The 17810-nt window shown below is 47.0% G+C and overlaps 1 protein-coding gene across 1 annotated transcript in view; it reads left to right on the top strand.

The window, feature by feature from the left end:
- Positions 1-7394, top strand: part of COLGALT2 (collagen beta(1-O)galactosyltransferase 2) — a 35343-nt gene extending 27949 nt beyond the window's left edge. The window contains exons 7-11 of the mRNA XM_077824270.1: positions 74-180; positions 1232-1364; positions 1940-2067; positions 3236-3442; positions 7118-7394. Of these exons, the coding sequence (XP_077680396.1) occupies positions 74-180; positions 1232-1364; positions 1940-2067; positions 3236-3442; positions 7118-7394 (852 nt within the window). The remainder of the gene's footprint in view (positions 1-73; positions 181-1231; positions 1365-1939; positions 2068-3235; positions 3443-7117) is intronic.
- The last annotated feature ends 10416 nt before the right edge of the window (positions 7395-17810 follow it).

Genomic DNA, 17810 nt, shown 5'->3' with positions numbered 1-17810 from the left:
AGCTCCGGCACAGGCTTGTATCTGGACTTTGCACTGAGCCAGAGTGTTCTGATGTCCTTCTTTCTTAACCCAGATTTTCATGATTAACCTGAAGCGTCGGAAAGACAGGCGGGATCGAATGCTGCGAACGCTCTATGAGCAGGAGATTGCAGTCAATATAGTAGAGGCTGTGGATGGCAAGTGAGTCTTTGGAAAGATCTGGTTCTGCATAGCAGAACTGTTGATTAGAAGTGCTACCTTGATTAATTTCAGACAATTCTCTTTGATGCCCTGTGATTATGAGTTATCATTTTTAATGCACTATTTGGTGCAGTTTTGCAAAAAAAAAGTTTTCATGCTGTTATTTTATTCTTCCCTTACTCTGATCAGTCTCCATTAGAGATCTGGTAAGATAGTTTAGGCCCAGAAGTAAAGTCTTCTTCAAGGCAAAGTTCTATGAATAGAAACATTGTCATAAAATTAAATAGGGGTATGACAATGAAAACATTTTTGTGGCATTTACATGTTCCCTTGCAATATGTCCAACCCCACTATGCTACATTATAGTAATGTAAACACTGATAAAGTTTTCTTTTAGTTGTAACTCTCAAAGCAATGTACAAAATCTCCATTTTACACACGGGGAAACTGAGGCACTGAGGTCAAGGTTGGGGTTTACTAAAGGAGTTAGGTGCCCAAATCCCATTTGAAAGTCCCAGGCTGAGTGACTTTCCCAAGGCTGCTCAGGAAGTCAGTGGCACAGTTAGAAACAGATCTTGGGTCTCCTGGTGTCTCTCTGCCTTAGCGGCCTCTCTAGTGCTAGGGCATTAGAACTTGACAGTGAAACTGACCAGAAGCAAATATAATACTGACTGCGCTAGTGCTGTTGTTCAAGGTGAGAGAAATAAAAAAGCAAACAAAATCCCACCATGGTGGAAAGTGAGCTCGGTGTTCTCTAGCCTTCCAGTTTGACTATAGCTGAAGTGTTATTAACAATATTACAATGACCCTTTTAAGATTGCACTTTCTTGAAACTGTTGGGGGTGAGAATCCTAAAAAATCTCTTATGTTCAGCATGATTTAGATCAAATTAAACTGCATTCAGCTACAAATACACAGCCTATTCTGGGAACTTCCCTAGCTCAGGGAAGTCTTTTCACTGCTAAACAATTTCACTGGTTTTGTGCCTGAGTAAAAAATAGTAACATCTATAAAAGTTCTTAATACTGAAAGCAGCTCTCTCTTTCCTCAGGGCATTGAATACAAGCCAGCTGAAAGCTCTGAATATTGACATGCTACCTGGTTACCAGGATCCTTATTCTTCCAGGCCACTGACCAGGGGGGAAATTGGCTGCTTTCTTAGCCACTATTATATCTGGAAAGAGGTAAATAATGTCTGTGCGCTGGTGGGTGTATTACACTTGGATGCTGTGGGAGGGAAGCAATGTTTTATTTTTAGATAGTCTCTCTTATTTTGGTGTGAATTGTCCAGGGTCTCAGTAAAGGTTACGATTTTCAAAAACAGGATCAGCAGTTAGGCTTTTAAGTTCACACCTTGGCACATAAGCAACCTGATTTTCAAAAGTGCTGAGACTTGAGCAGCTCCTATTATGCTGTCAGTTTGCAAACAGCTCCCAGTCTGTGTCACACGTCTGGACTGTGGTCATGACCTTTTTCACAAAACCCATAGCCAGCCTGTTTGGGGCAATGTTGTGCTTGGGGAGAAAAAAAAAAAAAGCGAAGAAATGTTGTTGCAGGATTTCACCTATGAGTTTTTTTCTGATTCTAAACCTGTGTAGAATTGAGTGGCACCAATTTTGATGACCTTCATACTGATCAAAGAGCAGGGGGGCTCAGTCCTGCTCCCAGTGGGGTCCTCGGCATAGCTTCAGAGGGTGCAGAACTGGCCCTTCAATAGCATATGGGCCATTTCAGTCCCATTTGAAAACATCCCTTTCAGGTGGTGAACAGAGAGCTGGAGAAGACTCTCGTTATTGAAGACGACGTGCGCTTTGAGCATCAGTTTAAAAGGAAACTCATGAAACTGATGGACGATATAGAGCAAGTCCAGCTAGACTGGGAGCTCATGTAAGTAGTCTTGTCCCAAGAGCTTTCACTGCCCTAAACCAGCTGGAAACTCTTTCCCCTGCTCTCACATGCACGGAGCATTTCAATAACATGGATGTACCCTCATAATAATCAGACAGGGCTGCCTGCAGGGAATGCAGCATGGAGGAATAAAATTCCAAAGAATCAATAATGGGGGATAATTTTAAAGGAGCTGGAGTAGTTAAAACCTCCATCAAATGAAGCACATTGCGGGTACTCTTTAATAAACAGGTGCCCACAGTGATATAGCCATGGCCTCCCAATAACCCTGGTCCCCCACTCTGAACTAATTCCCATGACACAGGGTACATGTTCTCACTGTGAGAACAGGGTATTTGAACCCTTTTGTTTAGTCATTTAAATACATACTCATTCTCACAAAGAGAAGCAAGAGGAGAATGGCACCGTCTAGCCAGCAAACAGACTGAGCTGGAAATCTTTGTCCTGTTTCTGAAAACAATTCCACGTTCACTGCCAAGGGAGCAGAGTTTTCGAACTGGCCAGCTGAAGAAGGGGGAGAAGACCTTCTAGGGGGCTCCTCCCCCAGGCAGTTTTTATAATCCTCCGGCTGTTTGGTGCTTTCTGGCACTCAGGTTGTGTGGTCCCTGGATCAGTGCCTGTGACAGTCCAAAAGCAAAACGTTTTCTCTTCAGATGTATTTTTATAAGGGATAAGCCGTCTCTGGTGGCACTGATTTATCTGGGCTTCATCCAGAGAAGGGATATGGCTGGGGAATTACCCCAACCCTCCTGTCTGTAGGATGATGGAGTTTTAACAAGAGGCTCCTGAGAGGCCTCCAGCACCTCACTGGATACGCACCATAGCGAATTCAAATCCTTGCTTGGGTCAGGATGGCGCATTGGTTTTGGGATCTGTAGTCTCCTTGGACTGCACCTCTGGGTTAAAAACACAGGCAGTTGTGGCACTGGAGAATTCCAGGAGAAGCATTTGACTTGTGGGTGCACTTTGGACCTGATCCATGGTCCAGTGACGTCAATGGAAAAACTCCCACTGACTTAAAAGGCCTTTGCTCAGCCCTGGTTGAAGTGGGAATGCCTGATGTCCCAGTTACAGTATAATTGCACTGCAGAGCTGATCATGGAAACAGGCCTTAGTTTTCACATTGGTGGGTTTTTCTCCCCTCCAGCTACATTGGTCGGAAAAGGATGCAGGTGCAGCGCCCCGAGAAGGCAGTTCCTAATGTAATGAACCTTGTGGAAGCAGATTACTCTTACTGGACCCTGGGGTATGCAATCTCCTTTGAAGGGGCTCAGAAATTAATTGGGGCTGAACCTTTTAGCAAGATGCTGCCGGTCGATGAATTCCTGCCGATCATGTACAACAAGCACCCTGTGTAAGTAAACACCCTTCCTTGCTTGGAAAGCCAGCTGGCTTTGCGTGAGCTGTACCTTGCTAACTGATCTTAAACTGGATGTTGCGTTGCTGTTTGTACAGTGCATCTCCATAGCATAACCTAGTAGGCGGAGCAGAGGACTGGATATTATGATTCTTGGATATTGCCAGTGCTGCTGGAGATGTTGAGCAAATCTCCGGACCTTTCTGTGCCTGAATTTATGTAATAATATCCTACCTCGGAGTGGTCTTTTGGGATTCATAAATTCATACTTTTGAAGCAGCTAGTAATCTCTGATTGGAAGTAACTATATAGGTGTATTATTATGATTATGTAGATAGTGTCTACTTTGGAATACCTTACCTGGCATAGGCCTGGGAAAGATCTCTGTGCAACTCAGAGCCTTTCTTTTCAAAACCCTGCTTTTAGGGCCTTTTCAGAATCTACATGGCACCTTCCTACTTCGCTGTGTTGCAGAATCCAGGGTTTTCATTTCAAAGGTGTGTGGGGCAGGGAGAAGTCACATCTTTTAACCAGCTCCCAGCCAGACTTATCAACATTGTCTCTCTCTTTGTGGGGAAAGCTCTGCAAGGCTCTCTCTCCCTCAGAGCCCTGGAAAGTGATGTGGGTCTCAAGATACGGGAGGAATCTGTTTTCAAGGGTGGATCACCTTGTTTTGTAAGAAAACAAGGGTTTTTTTAAATTCTCACCTAAAGCTCCCCCTAACCTTGTTTCCAGAGTCTAGTTACCCATTATGACATCTCCCCAAAAGAATTTGGGGTGCCACATCATTGGTCCCTGCTTCCAACAGGTACTGCAGTGTCCCTCTGACAGTTGTCTTCTAGTCCTGTATACAGTCTTAGTGATCCTCTGATAACATATCTGAGACAGGCCTTTGTTCTCCTCCAACACCCAGTTCTCCTAATTGGCCACACCACTTACTCTGTGGTAGCAGGGTACACTCTTCGGCCTCATCTGCATCAGTAGCAGTTTCTCTGGTGGTAGGGACGCTGGGAGCACTAATGCAGACAGGCTGCCATTGACTAGCCATTGGGTTGCCCAGAACAGGTCTAGATGGGATTGGAAGTTGTGGCGCTTAAAACGCCAGTGGCCAGTTGACCACTTTGCAAGCAATGGCAAAGTAAGTCATAGAATCATAGAATATCAGGGTTGGAAGGGACCCCTGAAGGTCATCTAGTCCAACCCCCTGCTCGAAGCAGGACCAATTCCCAGTTAAATGATCCCAGCCAGGGCTTTGTCAAGCCTGACCTTAAAAACCTCTAAGGAAGGAGATTCTACCACCTCCCTAGGTAACGCATTCCAGTGTTTCACCACCCTCTTAGTGAAAAAGTTTTTCCTAATATCCAACCTAAACCTCCCCCACTGCAACTTGAGACCATTACTCCTCGTTCTGTCATCTGCTACCATTGAGAACAGTCTAGAGCCATCCTCTTTGGAACCCCCTTTCAGGTAGTTGAAAGCCGCTATCAAATCCCCCCTCATTCTTCTCTTCTGCAGGCTAAACAATCCCAGCTCCCTCAGCCTCTCCTCATAAGTCATGTGTTCTAGACCCCTAATCATTTTTGTTGCCCTTCGCTGGACTCTCTCCAATTTGTCCACATCTTTCTTGTAGTGTGGGGCCCAAAACTGGACACAGTACTCCAGATGAGGCCTCACCAATGTCGAATAGAGGGGAATGATCACATCCCTCGATCTGCTTGCTATGCCCCTACTTATACATCCCAAAATGCCATTGGCCTTCTTGGCAACAAGGGCACACTGCTGACTCATATCCAGCTTCTCGTCCACTGTCACCCCTAGGTCCTTTTCCGCAGAACTGCTGCCTAGCCATTCAGTCCCTAGTCTGTAGCGGTGCATTGGATTCTTCCGTCCTAAGTGCAGGACCCTGCACTTATCCTTATTGAACCTCATCAGATTTCTTTTGGCCCAATCCTCCAATTTGTCTAGGTCCTTCTGTATCCTATCCCTCCCCTCCAGCGTATCTACCACTCCTCCCAATTTAGTATCATCCGCAAATTTGCTGAGAGTGCAATCCACACCATCCTCCAGATCATTTATGAAGATATTGAACAAAACCGGCCCCAGGACCGACCCTTGGGGCACTCCACTTGATACCGGCTGCCAACTAGACTTGGAGCCATTGATCACTACCCGTTGAGCCCGACAATCTAGCCAGCTTTCTACCCACCTTATAGTGCATTCATCCAGCCCATACTTCCTTAACTTGCTGACAAGAATACTGTGGGAGACCATGTCAAAAGCTTTGCTAAAGTCAAGAAACAATATATCCACTGCTTTCCCTTCATCCACAGAACCAGTAATCTCATCATAAAAGGCGATTAGATTAGTCAGGCATGACCTTCCCTTGGTGAATCCATGCTGGCTGTTCCTGATCACTTTCCTCTCATGCAAGTGCATCAGGATTGATTCTTTGAGGACCTGCACCATGATTTTTCCAGGGACTGAGGTGAGGCTGACTGGCCTGTAGTTCCCAGGATCCTCTTTCTTCCCCTTTTTAAAGATTGGCACTACATTAGCCTTTTTCCAGTCATCCAGGACTTCCCCGGTTCGCCACGAGTTTTCAAAGATAATGGCCAATGGCTCTGCAATCACAGCCGCCAATTCCTTCAGCACTCTCGGATGCAACTCGTCCGGCCCCATGGACTTGTGCACGTCCAGCTTTTCTAAATAGTCCCTAACCACCTCTATCTCCACAGAGGGCTGGCCATCTCTTCCCCATTTTGTGATGCCCAGCGTAGCAGTCTGGGAGCTGACCTTGTTAGTGAAGACAGAGGCAAAAAAAGCATTGAGTACATTAGCTTTTTCCACATCCTCTGTCACTAGGTTGCCTCCCTCATTCAGTAAGGGGCCCACACTTTCCTTGGCTTTCTTCTTGTTGCCAACATACCTGAAAAAACCCTTCTTGTTACTCTTGACATCTCTCGCTAGCTGCAGCTCCAGGTGCGATTTGGCCCTCCTGATTTCATTCCTACATGTGCGGTAGCGATGCCATAGAGGGAGATTTTAAGACAACTGCTAGTATAGACAAAGCCTTTGTTATTTCTTGGCCTAACTTTGCTCCCATTGGAGTTGATGGGAGCATTACCATTGATTTCAGTGGGAGCAGAGTTAGGCCACCCCTGAACTCATCTAAAAATCGCACCCAAACAGTGCAAATAAGAAATGATACAGGGGCCCAGCAGTTGAATTCCAAATGCCAACTCACATATCCAGGTATCTCTGCAAGACTGGGGCTACAGTCCCCGTAGAATTTCCAGATGGATCCAGTATGCTTCCTGTCCTGTTCTCTCATAGAGTGTTGCTATTCAAATAGCTGCAGGGTCCTGCTTCAGAGGTGGCTGCTCCCTAGTGGCAGGTGAAGTGCATGGTTTCTGAAATACTTTGTCATTCTTTAGGATCCTTTATGTTATTGTATAAAAATCACTTTTCCAAAAGGACTAATAGTGTCCTCACTGTTCAGTTCATCTCAAGCCTTCAATCATTTGCCCAGGTTTCACCCTGCGAGGAGCATCTAACTCTACCGACTAGTCCTAGCTCAGTAGATTGGCTCATAACCCATGGAAAGGCAAAGCAAACACAGTGGTGCTGAGCAAGACTTATTTCTGCTAATGATATTTGTTTTCCTTTCTTTAGAGAGAAGTACAAGGAGTACTATGAGTCCAGAGACTTGAAGGCCTTCTCAGCAGAGCCCTTGCTTGTTTATCCCACCCATTACACAGGGCAGCCGGGTTATCTCAGTGACACAGAGACATCCACCATCTGGGACAATGAGACCATGTCGACTGACTGGGACAGAGCCCATTCCTGGAAGTCCCGGCAACAGGGCCAGATCCACAGCGATGCCCAGAACAAAGATGCCTTGGCCCCCCAGCCATCTCTCGATGCGTCGTTGTCCAGGGATGAGCTATGACTGCCCCCCTTGCTAAGTGACTCTGACAACAACAGCAGAACCTGCCTCACAATTTAGCTTTCATCTAGAAGCTTCTAGAGACGTCAGTGTGGTCTCCTTCTCGCCGTCTTTAGTGGCAAAGCAAATTGATTGGGTCTGACTGACTTAACCTAACCAATCTCTATTTTTTGGGAAAGGGAGTGGGGGGAGGGGCTTGAACCAGAACGTTCCAGATTGGCAGAAAAAAAAAAGACTTCTAAAAAGCGTATCGTAAACTCCAGTCCATTCTCACAAGGGTTCGTAACTTTGAAACCTCTGTGGAGTGGCGAGTTGGCTCCATGGCGCACTGAGTTGACACTAGTAATTACAAAATTTCCTTGAATGACGTCTTTCTACAGTTCCTGGTGTAGAATACTGTATTTATAAAGATTAATATATATATAGGGGTTCTGAGGTGGACACGTGTAAGTCCTTTCCAGATAGTTGTCACTGTGCTGCTGCATAACATTAACTGTTGTTCATTTGCGTTTTTTTAACCCCATTCTCTGAGAGAAGCTGCAAGTGTGTGTGTGTGTGTGTGTTTTAAAGGATCACTGTCAAGATCACGACTTCAAAAATGGCCTCATCTGTGTTGCTATCTACACCTCTTCCATAACGTGAGTCCCCACTTCACATTGCAATACAAAATAGTTTCAGGAGTCCTCTCTCCTACGTTTCAAGACACCCCTCACATCCCATCTAGCCATAAAGAAAGAGAGGATGGTCACAGTCTCCTGAGATGTGTCTGCAACCTCCTAAACTGACACCTTAGCTGTTTCAGTTTTAATAATCTATTTTAAAATCCATTGTGCTTTTTGCCACTTATGCTCTTCGTTTTCTTTTTCTTTTTTTTTTTAATTTGTTTCATTCACACTGAACAGTGAAACTAAATCAGCCAGCACTACTTCCTGTTAATGGTCAGTTTCACTTCCTGTTTCTTAGCTACAAACCTTTTGGGTTTCCTTCCCAATTAATATAATAAAAAACTATTTCAGTTTCCTCACTGATAGGTTTGGGCCTAAACTACTTGACAGTGTCCCTTTAAAAAGAAAACCATGAAAATGTTAATGGTGTCAAGTCTGCTGTTCTTTGTTGGATGGCTGCATTAGAATTGTATATTGCAGGACAAAAAAGGCAACTTGCCTTTTATATATTTTTAAATGTGAGGAGTGAGCTTGTTCTGTTTTGGATGAGTTCTGATATACTCAGTATTGGGTAAGATGTCAGCATAGTAAGTCATGTTGTTGTTTTTTAAAGTGTCCCTTAAGGCAGGTGATCGTGTGCTACACTTCTTAGATTTAGCTGATGTAGATTTAGATCTTTTTCTGTACAACACAAAGTTGGGGGGAAAAAAAATCCTCCTGGCCTAAAATCTAAAGAGATTGTTTCACTTTCTGGATGAGCTGTACATTGGAGCGTGTGGTTGGTTTTCGTTTTTTTAATAATTGCTGATAATGTTGTGCTCTCTCCTAAAGAAGACATGTTACTGTCTATCAGCAGGTCTGATAATACATAGAACTGGATGCAAGATGATTAGCTGTGTGGAGTCTCAATTTACATGGAGCTCTTGGACTGAGAATGCTGGGTGAGCAGGGCTGGGGGTCTGCCATGCTGCTTTGGGGCATTTTCACAGCCGTGTTGAAATAAGGCACAAAAAGATAACAAAGAGACACAAATGTAACCCTTCTGCCCGTCAGAGTTGGCAGCAACAAGGGGCGGGTTCAATATCTAGGGGATCCATTCCAATAACACAATGTAAACCGGCTCGAGCCCCCACCCAGTGACCTGGGACAAATATATACCACCCCTGCTGGGCGCCTCCAAGAGGCAATACTTCCCCTCTCACAAGCACATAGTCTGAGTGTAGCAAAAAGCCTTTTAATAACAGAGAGAAACAATGTGGCATTATGTTGGGGAAACACCACCAACAGGATTCATAACACAACCCATGAGCAAACAAAAAAAACCCACCCCAAGCAAAATTGGGGCATGCCCTTTTCCCTTTGGTTCTTGAGTCCAGCAACCCCAAATCACCCAAAGTCCCAAAAGTCCAATGACCCAAAAGTCTCTGTCCCTGGTCAGGGCAGCCCCAGAGTTCGAAAGTTTATCTGCGGAGCTTTACCTCCCAACCTGGGTGGAGATGGGATGGGGGTAAGAGGCACCTTACATGATCTGACGCTGACCGCCCCATAGCTCCATAGCTTCGCTCCGCCAGCCGCCCCACGAACTCCTTTGTTCAGCTGCACTCCACTCCGCCAGCCGCCCTACGAACTCCTTTGCTCAGCTCCGCGGCCCACAAGCAGCTCCTGCCATCCACAAACTGCTCCGCGTCGAACTGCTTCACCAGCCGGTCCACAAGGCACTCCAGCCGTCTTGCAAACTGCTCCACAATATATCTTCAAGCTCCCCCACTACTTAACACAACACTCAGTGCACCAGCACTGGGGCTCCCCTACTACAAGCTGAATTCACCTAAGAGCTGAAATCACTGTCAGCCCAAAGTGAGCTCAGCAGCCTATAACTAGACTTCTAATGAAATCAAAATTAGCTCTGATGTTGCACAGTGGTGAGAGAAGGAAGTGCAATTAGCATGTAGGGCCCTCACCAAGGGGCCCATACCACCAAGTATTAATACTTGTCCCCAACCTCTCTCCATTAACACAGTTTTGGAACCCATGACCCTTGCCTAGCGAGTGGTACTTAGTTGATGGTGAATCCCTCCATCATAACAAAAGGCCATGTACAGTTCCAAGCACAGTTCCCATAATCAGGGTAATAACAATTTATTCTTCCTGCCCCAATAACAGAGACACTGGGGATCCCACAGCAGCCAAAGTGACCATTTGGGCAGCTATGGTCTCATTCTAGGCGTGGTGGGTGTGCCTATGCAAATGAGATCGGCCCCTGAAGTTCTCTTCCACAACTTGCCACACCTCACCACCAGATGTCAGGGTGGAGCTCATCCTGACACTGCTTACACAAAGATCATAGCTACAACATTTTGGAGTCTGATCTGACTCTCAGTGGAATCAGTGGGACGCTTGCACTTAACCAACTCCATCATGGATTTAAGATTTTTTGTGAGCCTGTTCCCCTGGACCCTAACCACAAACACATGATCCACAACTACCCTATGTGGTGCAGCCTCGTCAACACCCCAAGCTGAAGAAAGTCATGAAACTAGGCTCATGTGGAATAAGGATTGTGGGTCATCCTTGGGCCACAGTGAATTATTTGGGGTTTTTCCCCTAATACTTAATTTGTAATGAAATAGGTGCCAGAGCTCAAGCAATTAGATGCTGGGGCTTGAGCAATTTTTTTGCATTAGAATCATAGAATCATAGAATATCAGGGTTGGAAGGGACCCCTGAAGGTCATCTAGTCCAACCCCCTGCTCGAAGCAGGACCAATTCCCAGTTAAATCATCCCAGCCAGGGCTTTGTCAAGCCTGACCTTAAAAACTTCCAGGGAAGGAGATTCCACCACCTCCCTAGGCAACGCATTCCAGTGTTTCACCACCCTCTTAGTGAAAAAGTTTTTCCTAATATCCAATCTAAACCTCCCCCACTGCAACTTGAGGCCATTACTCCTCGTTCTGTCATCTGCTACCATTGAGAACAGTCTAGAGCCATCCTCTTTGGAACCCCCTTTCAGGTAGTTGAAAGCAGCTATCAAATCCCCCCTCATTCTTCTCTTCTGCAGGCTAAACAATCCCAGCTCCCTCAGCCTCTCCTCATAAGTCATGTGTTCTAGACCCCTAATCATTTTTGTTGCCCTTCGCTGGACTCTCTCCAATTTATCCACATCCTTCTTGTAGTGTGGGGCCCAAAACTGGACACAGTACTCCAGATGAGGCCTCACCAATGTCGAATAGAGGGGGACGATCACGTCCCTCGATCTGCTCGCTATGCCCCTACTTATACATCCCAAAATGCCATTGGCCTTCTTGGCAACAAGGGCACACTGCTGACTCATATCCAGCTTCTCGTCCACTGTCACCCCTAGGTCCTTTTCCGCAGAACTGCTGCCTAGCCATTCGGTCCCTAGTCTGTAGCGGTGCATTGGATTCTTCCGTCCTAAGTGCAGGACCCTGCATGTATCCTTATTGAACCTCATCAGATTTCTTTTGGCCCAATCCTCCAATTTGTCTAGGTCCTTCTGTATCGTATCCCTCCCCTCCAGCGTATCTACCACTCCTCCCAGTTTAGTATCGAGCACCGTTCCACCTCTCATTCCACCCCACACCTCATTCATAACTGATGCAGCAAGCCCAGAGGTGCCAGGGCTATGAACTACCAAGCCCTGGCACAAATTAAGTGTTGTTTTTCCCTTTTTAAAAAGCGTCCATTCCCATAATCAGGTCTTTATTCTCCAGCCCACAGGGCAGACCTGACCTCCATTTTGAGCCTGGCTGGCCAGCAGGTGGCACTGTTCAGCGAGACAATGCTTGCCTTCTGATCTGCTTTTTTAAAAGCACCATTTGAAAAATATAAACACGCAGAACATGGTGGTGCTGCAGCTCATCGGAAGGGGCTTTGCTTTGACCCACGGAAGTCAATACGAATCTTGACATGGACTTCAGTGCGGGAGCAGGAGCAGGCCTTTTGTGCAAGCCCATTTGGAGAACAACAGTGAAACTAAACATCAGTTTTAAAGTAGCCAGGGCTAGAAAGGGAAAACTGTGCAAGAATTCAGGTTCTTTCACATTTCATTATGGATGTGAACACAGTGTCACAAAGATTTCACATGCTTCCCTCAGAAACGGGGCAGGTTTTGAGTATAGGACTAGGTGGCTTCGCCCAGGAAGCATATGGAAATGCTGATATTAGCATGCTTCTCATTGTGAAAATAGCCATTTCTCTTCAATTCAGCGGTAACACTGCTTTAGACGGGAGCAATCCCTGGAAACCACAAGGGGAAGGACACTTTGCAGACGGAAAGTCCCCGGTTTGGCACATCTCCATTGTACGTGTTCAGTATTTGCATAAGTGTGTGTGTGTATATGGGGGTAGATGAGGGTTCTTGGGGCTAGGTAGCAGAGAAGAGAAAGCAACTGTCAGAGAGGTGGAACGGTGCTCTAAGCATTCGCTCTGATAACATGGTCACCGCTGAAATAGGCAGCATTGGTCCTTGCTGCTCACAGAGAAGGAGCATGGGCATGAAGCCAGCTGGCTGGGACATAGTCTCCAGAAGGGAGGATTACCAACCCTCCCGGATTGGCTGGGAGTCTCCCGGCATCGGCATTGATCTCCCAGAGGCTACTGAAACCAATCTGGGAGATTTTAATAGGCCGCTAAAAGTCCAGCGGTGCAGCGGGGCTAAGGCAGGCTCCCTACCTGTCCTGGCTCCGTGCCACTCCTGGAAGTGGCATGTCCAGCTCCTAGGTGGAGGGGCGGCCAAGGGGGGGGTCTCTCTCCACACACTGCCCCCATCCCGAGCGCCGACTCCACAGCTCCATTGGTCAGGAACCCCCAGCACGCACACACCCCTAGCAACCCCCTCCCTACACCCTGAGCTACTCCCCTGCCTTCACACAGCACCTAGCTACCCCCTTCCTTGCACCCTGAGCTACCCCCCCTGCCCCTGCACAGCCCCAAGCTACCCCCCTCTCTGAACTCTCAGCTACCCCCCCGCCTGCACACGGCCCCAAGCTACCCCCTTCCCTGAAGCCTGAGCTTCCCCCCCGGGCCTGCACACAGCCCCTCACTACCCCTTGAGCAGTTTTCAAACTTTTTTAGCTGCGTTCACTGCTTTGAGTAAAAGTTTTTGGTTGCATTTCCCTCCAACCCAGAAAGGCTGGGTGGCCTGCAGAGGTGAGTCAGGGGGTGGAGATGCCGCTCCCTCTCTGGATCCTGCTGTGCGGAGCTTGCTTGATCCCTGCCGGCCCTTTGCTTTTCTCCCCCCACACCCCGAAATAGAAGTCAAACTATGCCTATGTCCCAGGCCCCCCACCCCGCCCCTGGTCTGGAGCCCCGAGTCCACCCACCTGATCCCCTCCTGGGCCCTCAGAAAGAAAAAGGTTCCAAACCCCTGCTGAAAAGCACACTTGCTTTCTTGCGTGCTACTGTTCTTTGGCTGTGTTTGGCTGCCGTGAGCTTATTACACTGGTCGCTGCTGCAGGGGTTCCCAAAGCTGGCCGCAACACAGACTCTGGGGTGGTCCGCTGGCAGGCGTGACAGTTGAAGGGGGGGGCAGATGTAGAGGGTGTCCCTGCCAAGTCCAGGAGTCCCCTGCCCCCCCGATACATGGCATTCCCACACCTCACCCCCCAACTCCCTCACCCCCCTCTGAAACACCATTAATGCTGCTTCTGCCCTCCCCCCAATGAGCTGGCTTTGTGAGCCATCTTGGATCAAACCCCACCCCACACACCTCTGCCCCAGGGGGTGTCTCTGGGGCTGAGCCCCTGAGCTAACTGGGGTAACCGGTTCTGTTTCCTTTCTCAGTGTCTCCCCCCAGCTCGTGGGGGAGGGGGCAGTGCTCTCCGCCTGCTGCAGGAGACCTGGGCAAGCTGGTGCTGTGGCGGTCCCAGGGCTGAGCAGAATGTGCCACGCCTGCCACCGGTAAGAGGCAACACCACTGGCCCTCAGCCACCCCTCCTCCCTCTGTGTCACCTTGCTGATGGTAAGGAGGGACATGGTGCTTTGGCTTGATCTGGGGCAGGGTAAAGTCAGGGCGTTTGCCTTAATTCTGCAAGGGAAGGGGTGCTGGTAGGGTTGCCAACTTTCTAATTCCTGAAAAAACAAACACCCCTGCCCCACCCCCATCTCTCTCTCTCCCTCCTTCCCACCTCCCACCCCATTGCTCTGTTTCCCCATCCCCTGGGACTCACCTGCAGAGCTGAGCTGGGAGGAGCTGATGCGGAGCCTGTCTGCCCGATTGCCTCACCCCGGAACTTGGGGCACAGTGGGGTGGGGGGTCCCTGGAGTGAGGGAGCTGGGGCAATCGGGGCACAGGCTGGGTGGGGTGTTGGTCCCTGGAGTGGGGAAATTGGGGCACAGCAAGGTTGGTTGGTCCCTGGAGCGAGAGGCCAGGGAGGGGAAATTGGGGCACAGCAGGGCGAAGGCAGGGGGGTCCCTGGAGCAAGGGGCTGGGGAAATCAGGGCACATTGGGGCAGGGGCAGACAGGTTACCCCCAGATAGCCCCACTACTTACTTTGGAGCCAGCCAGTTCTCTCCGTCAGGCTGGGGGCAGGAAGAGCAGCAGCTCCTAAACAGATCTGCTCCTCCAGGCTCCACTACAGCTGCTGCTCTTCCTGCCCCCACCCCCGGTGGCAGAGGCTGGTTACTGCAGGTAACCAGATGTTTAGCATCTGGTTAGGATGCCTGGCAACTCTCGGTGCTGGGCATCATGGGGCGCACTGCCAGTGGGGAGGAGGGGTGGCACCTGCGCTCAGGCCCAGCTCTGAAGGGCCAGGCTCAGAAGGGCAGTAGAATGATGTACCCCATGAGTACTGGCCCCCTGTTGGTACATATAGTATCCATGTATATAATAATTAGTAATTTTCCTCACAAGGTGTTAATCGTGGACTGTTGTGCTTATTGCCACTGCACAGGTGTGCCACAGGAGAAAGACGTTTGGGAACCCCTAGTCTAGGCCCCAGGCTGGGGATGAGGAGACAAGGAGTGTAAGATTGCTTGTTATATTTTGGCAGGTGAGGCTTCTGCTTGGCAGGCAACGTGTGTCACAGCCTCTGCTGTATAGAACAGACCTTGTTTATGAAGAAAGGAAATCAGATGGGGGTTAAGACGGCGCTCTCAGGTTGGTGCAGCGCAATCTCAGTTAAGCACATCTGTTGAATGTTGTAGCTGCTTGAGTAGGTAAAGTAAGGTCATAGTGTTTTATTAAAAACAAAACTTTTACTGATCCATCAAGAATGTTTTCAGTTCCTTTCATTACTATGCAGTGAATGATGCAGGGGCAGTAAATGCCAGTTTCAGAAAAAGGAAAGAAAAAGTTTTGCATAATTTCATGAGTCTTATTTTATTAGCTAGATGCCTCAGTGTGGCCCCACCTCTTCTCCCTGCAAAATGAAACTGATTCTTCCCCGCAAACTGCTACTTTCCAAACTTACTTACGAGCAGACTAGGAGCAGGAACATCCTGCTGTGACACTGCATTCCCACTTCTATTATAAACACTTTTCTCCCCCTTCCCTTTTGCAGTTGCTCATTACTTTCAAATGAATTCCTTTCTAGAGGCAGTTGTTCATGCTTTGGCTTAACCAGAGGTAAAGGCTTTTTGGAAAGGAGGTGCAAATTTAATGCACTTGTTTTTTATTATACATATCTAAGAGGAAAAAAACACATGTGTCTGGCTGTAAGTCAAAAAATAGCTGAAGCTAGTAACTTCAAACGTGGCATGTTTTTGGAGATCTCATTGCAGCCCATTATTATTGGACATGTTAAGAACATGCTGAGTCCTGTACACCACAAATACCAAGACAGCCCCTGCCCTTAAGAGCTTACAGCTCTGATAATTTTTAATGAGCTCTGTGTAGGCACAGGGGTTTACCTCTGCTAAGCTGGTTGCAGCATTACAGCCAAAGAAAACTTTTTCTTTGATTGGGGGTGGGTGCAGTAGTGTTTTGTGGTTGTGTTTTTCATAATCAGACTAAACTTGATCTGAATTTTGAAGTAGCTCTCAGTTCAACACAACCCCCCTCCCCGCCCCCCCAGACAACTTTGGAGGTAAAAAAGGGGCAGGAGCGGAGGTGGACTGTCATGGGGACAGAAGAAAAAGGGGCTGGAGCTTTACAAAGTACCACATCTCTCTCTCTCATGTACCAAAATGGATTCCTGCCTGGAGTCCATATGCTGCTTCATGCATCTTTATATATATCCTTCCGTCATCTTACTCCAAGGACTGAGAAAAACATTTAATGAACACATTAGAAGCAAGAGGAAGGGCAAGGACGTGGTAGGCCTATTACTCAATTGGGGGCGGGGGAGTGCTAAATGACTTTTTTCTTCCAGTTTTCACCAAAAAGGTTAATAGCAATTGGACGTCTAACATAGTGAATGCTAGTGAAAATGAGGTAGGATCAGAGGCTAAAATAGGGAAAGAATAAGTTAAAAATTACATAGATAAATTAGGTTTCAGAGTAGCAGCCATGTTAGTCTGTATCTGCAAAAAGAAAAGGAGTACTTGTGGCACCTTAGAGACTAACAAATTTATTTGAGCGTAAGCTTTCATGAGCTACAGCTCACTTGATCGGATGCATGTAGTGGAAAATACAGTGGGGAGATTTTATATACACAGAGAACACGAAACAATGGGTGTTACCTGATCACTCTTGTTACAGTCTGTATGGTAAGGTGAGCTATTACCAGCAGGAGAGAAAACAAAACAAAAAAAACCCCCAAAACCTTTTGTAGTGATAATCAAGGTGGGCCATTTCCAGCAGTTGACAAGAACATTTGAGGAACAGTGGGGGGAGGGGGTGGAATAAAATAGTTTTACTTTGTGCAATGACACATCCACTCCCAGTCTTTATTCAAGCCTAATTTAATGGTGTCCAGTTTGCAAATTAATTCCAATTCCGCAGTCTCTCGTTGGAGTCTGTTTTTGAAGTTTTTTTGTTGAAGAATTGCAACTTTTAGGTCTATAATCGAGTGACCAGAGAGAGTGAAGTGTTCTCCAATTGGTTTTTGAATGTTATAATTCCAATGTGATATATGCCATCATGTGCCAGCAATGCCCCTCTGCCATGTACATTGGCCAAACCGGAGAGTCTTTACGTAAAAGAATAAATGGACACAAATCAGACGTCAAGAATTACAACTTTCAAAAACCAGTCGGCGAATACTTCAATCTCTCTGGTCATCGATTATAGACCTAAAAGTTGCAATTCTTCAACAAAAAAACTTCAAAAACAGACTCCAACGAGAGACTGCTGAATTGGAATTAATTTGCAAACTGGACACCATTAAAATAGGCTTGAATAAAGACTGGGAGTGGATGTGTCATTACACAAAGTAAAATTATTTCCCCATGTTTATTCCCCCCCGCCCGCAACTGTTCCTCACACGTTCTTGTCAACTGCTGGAAATGGCCTACCTTGATTATCACTACAAAAGGTTGTTTTTGTTTTGTTTTTTTCTCTCTCCTCTGCTGGTAATTGCTCACGTAACCTGATCACTCTTGTTACAGTGTGTATGGTAACACCCATTGTTTCATGTTCTCTGTGTATATAAAATCTCCCCACTGTATTTTCCACCTCATGCATCTGATGAAATGAGCTGTAGCTCACGAAAGCTTTTGCTCAAATAAATTGGTTAGTCTCTAAAGTGCCACAAGTACTCCTTTAGATAAGTTAGATGTCTTCACATCACCAGGGCTTGATGAAATACATACTACAATACTCAAGAAGCTGATTGAAGAGATATCTGAGCCATA

Source organism: Eretmochelys imbricata, chromosome 8, assembly GCF_965152235.1.
Source record: "Eretmochelys imbricata isolate rEreImb1 chromosome 8, rEreImb1.hap1, whole genome shotgun sequence".
Classification (NCBI taxonomy): domain Eukaryota; kingdom Metazoa; phylum Chordata; order Testudines; family Cheloniidae; genus Eretmochelys; species Eretmochelys imbricata.
This window is presented reverse-complemented; position numbering and strand designations above follow the sequence as displayed.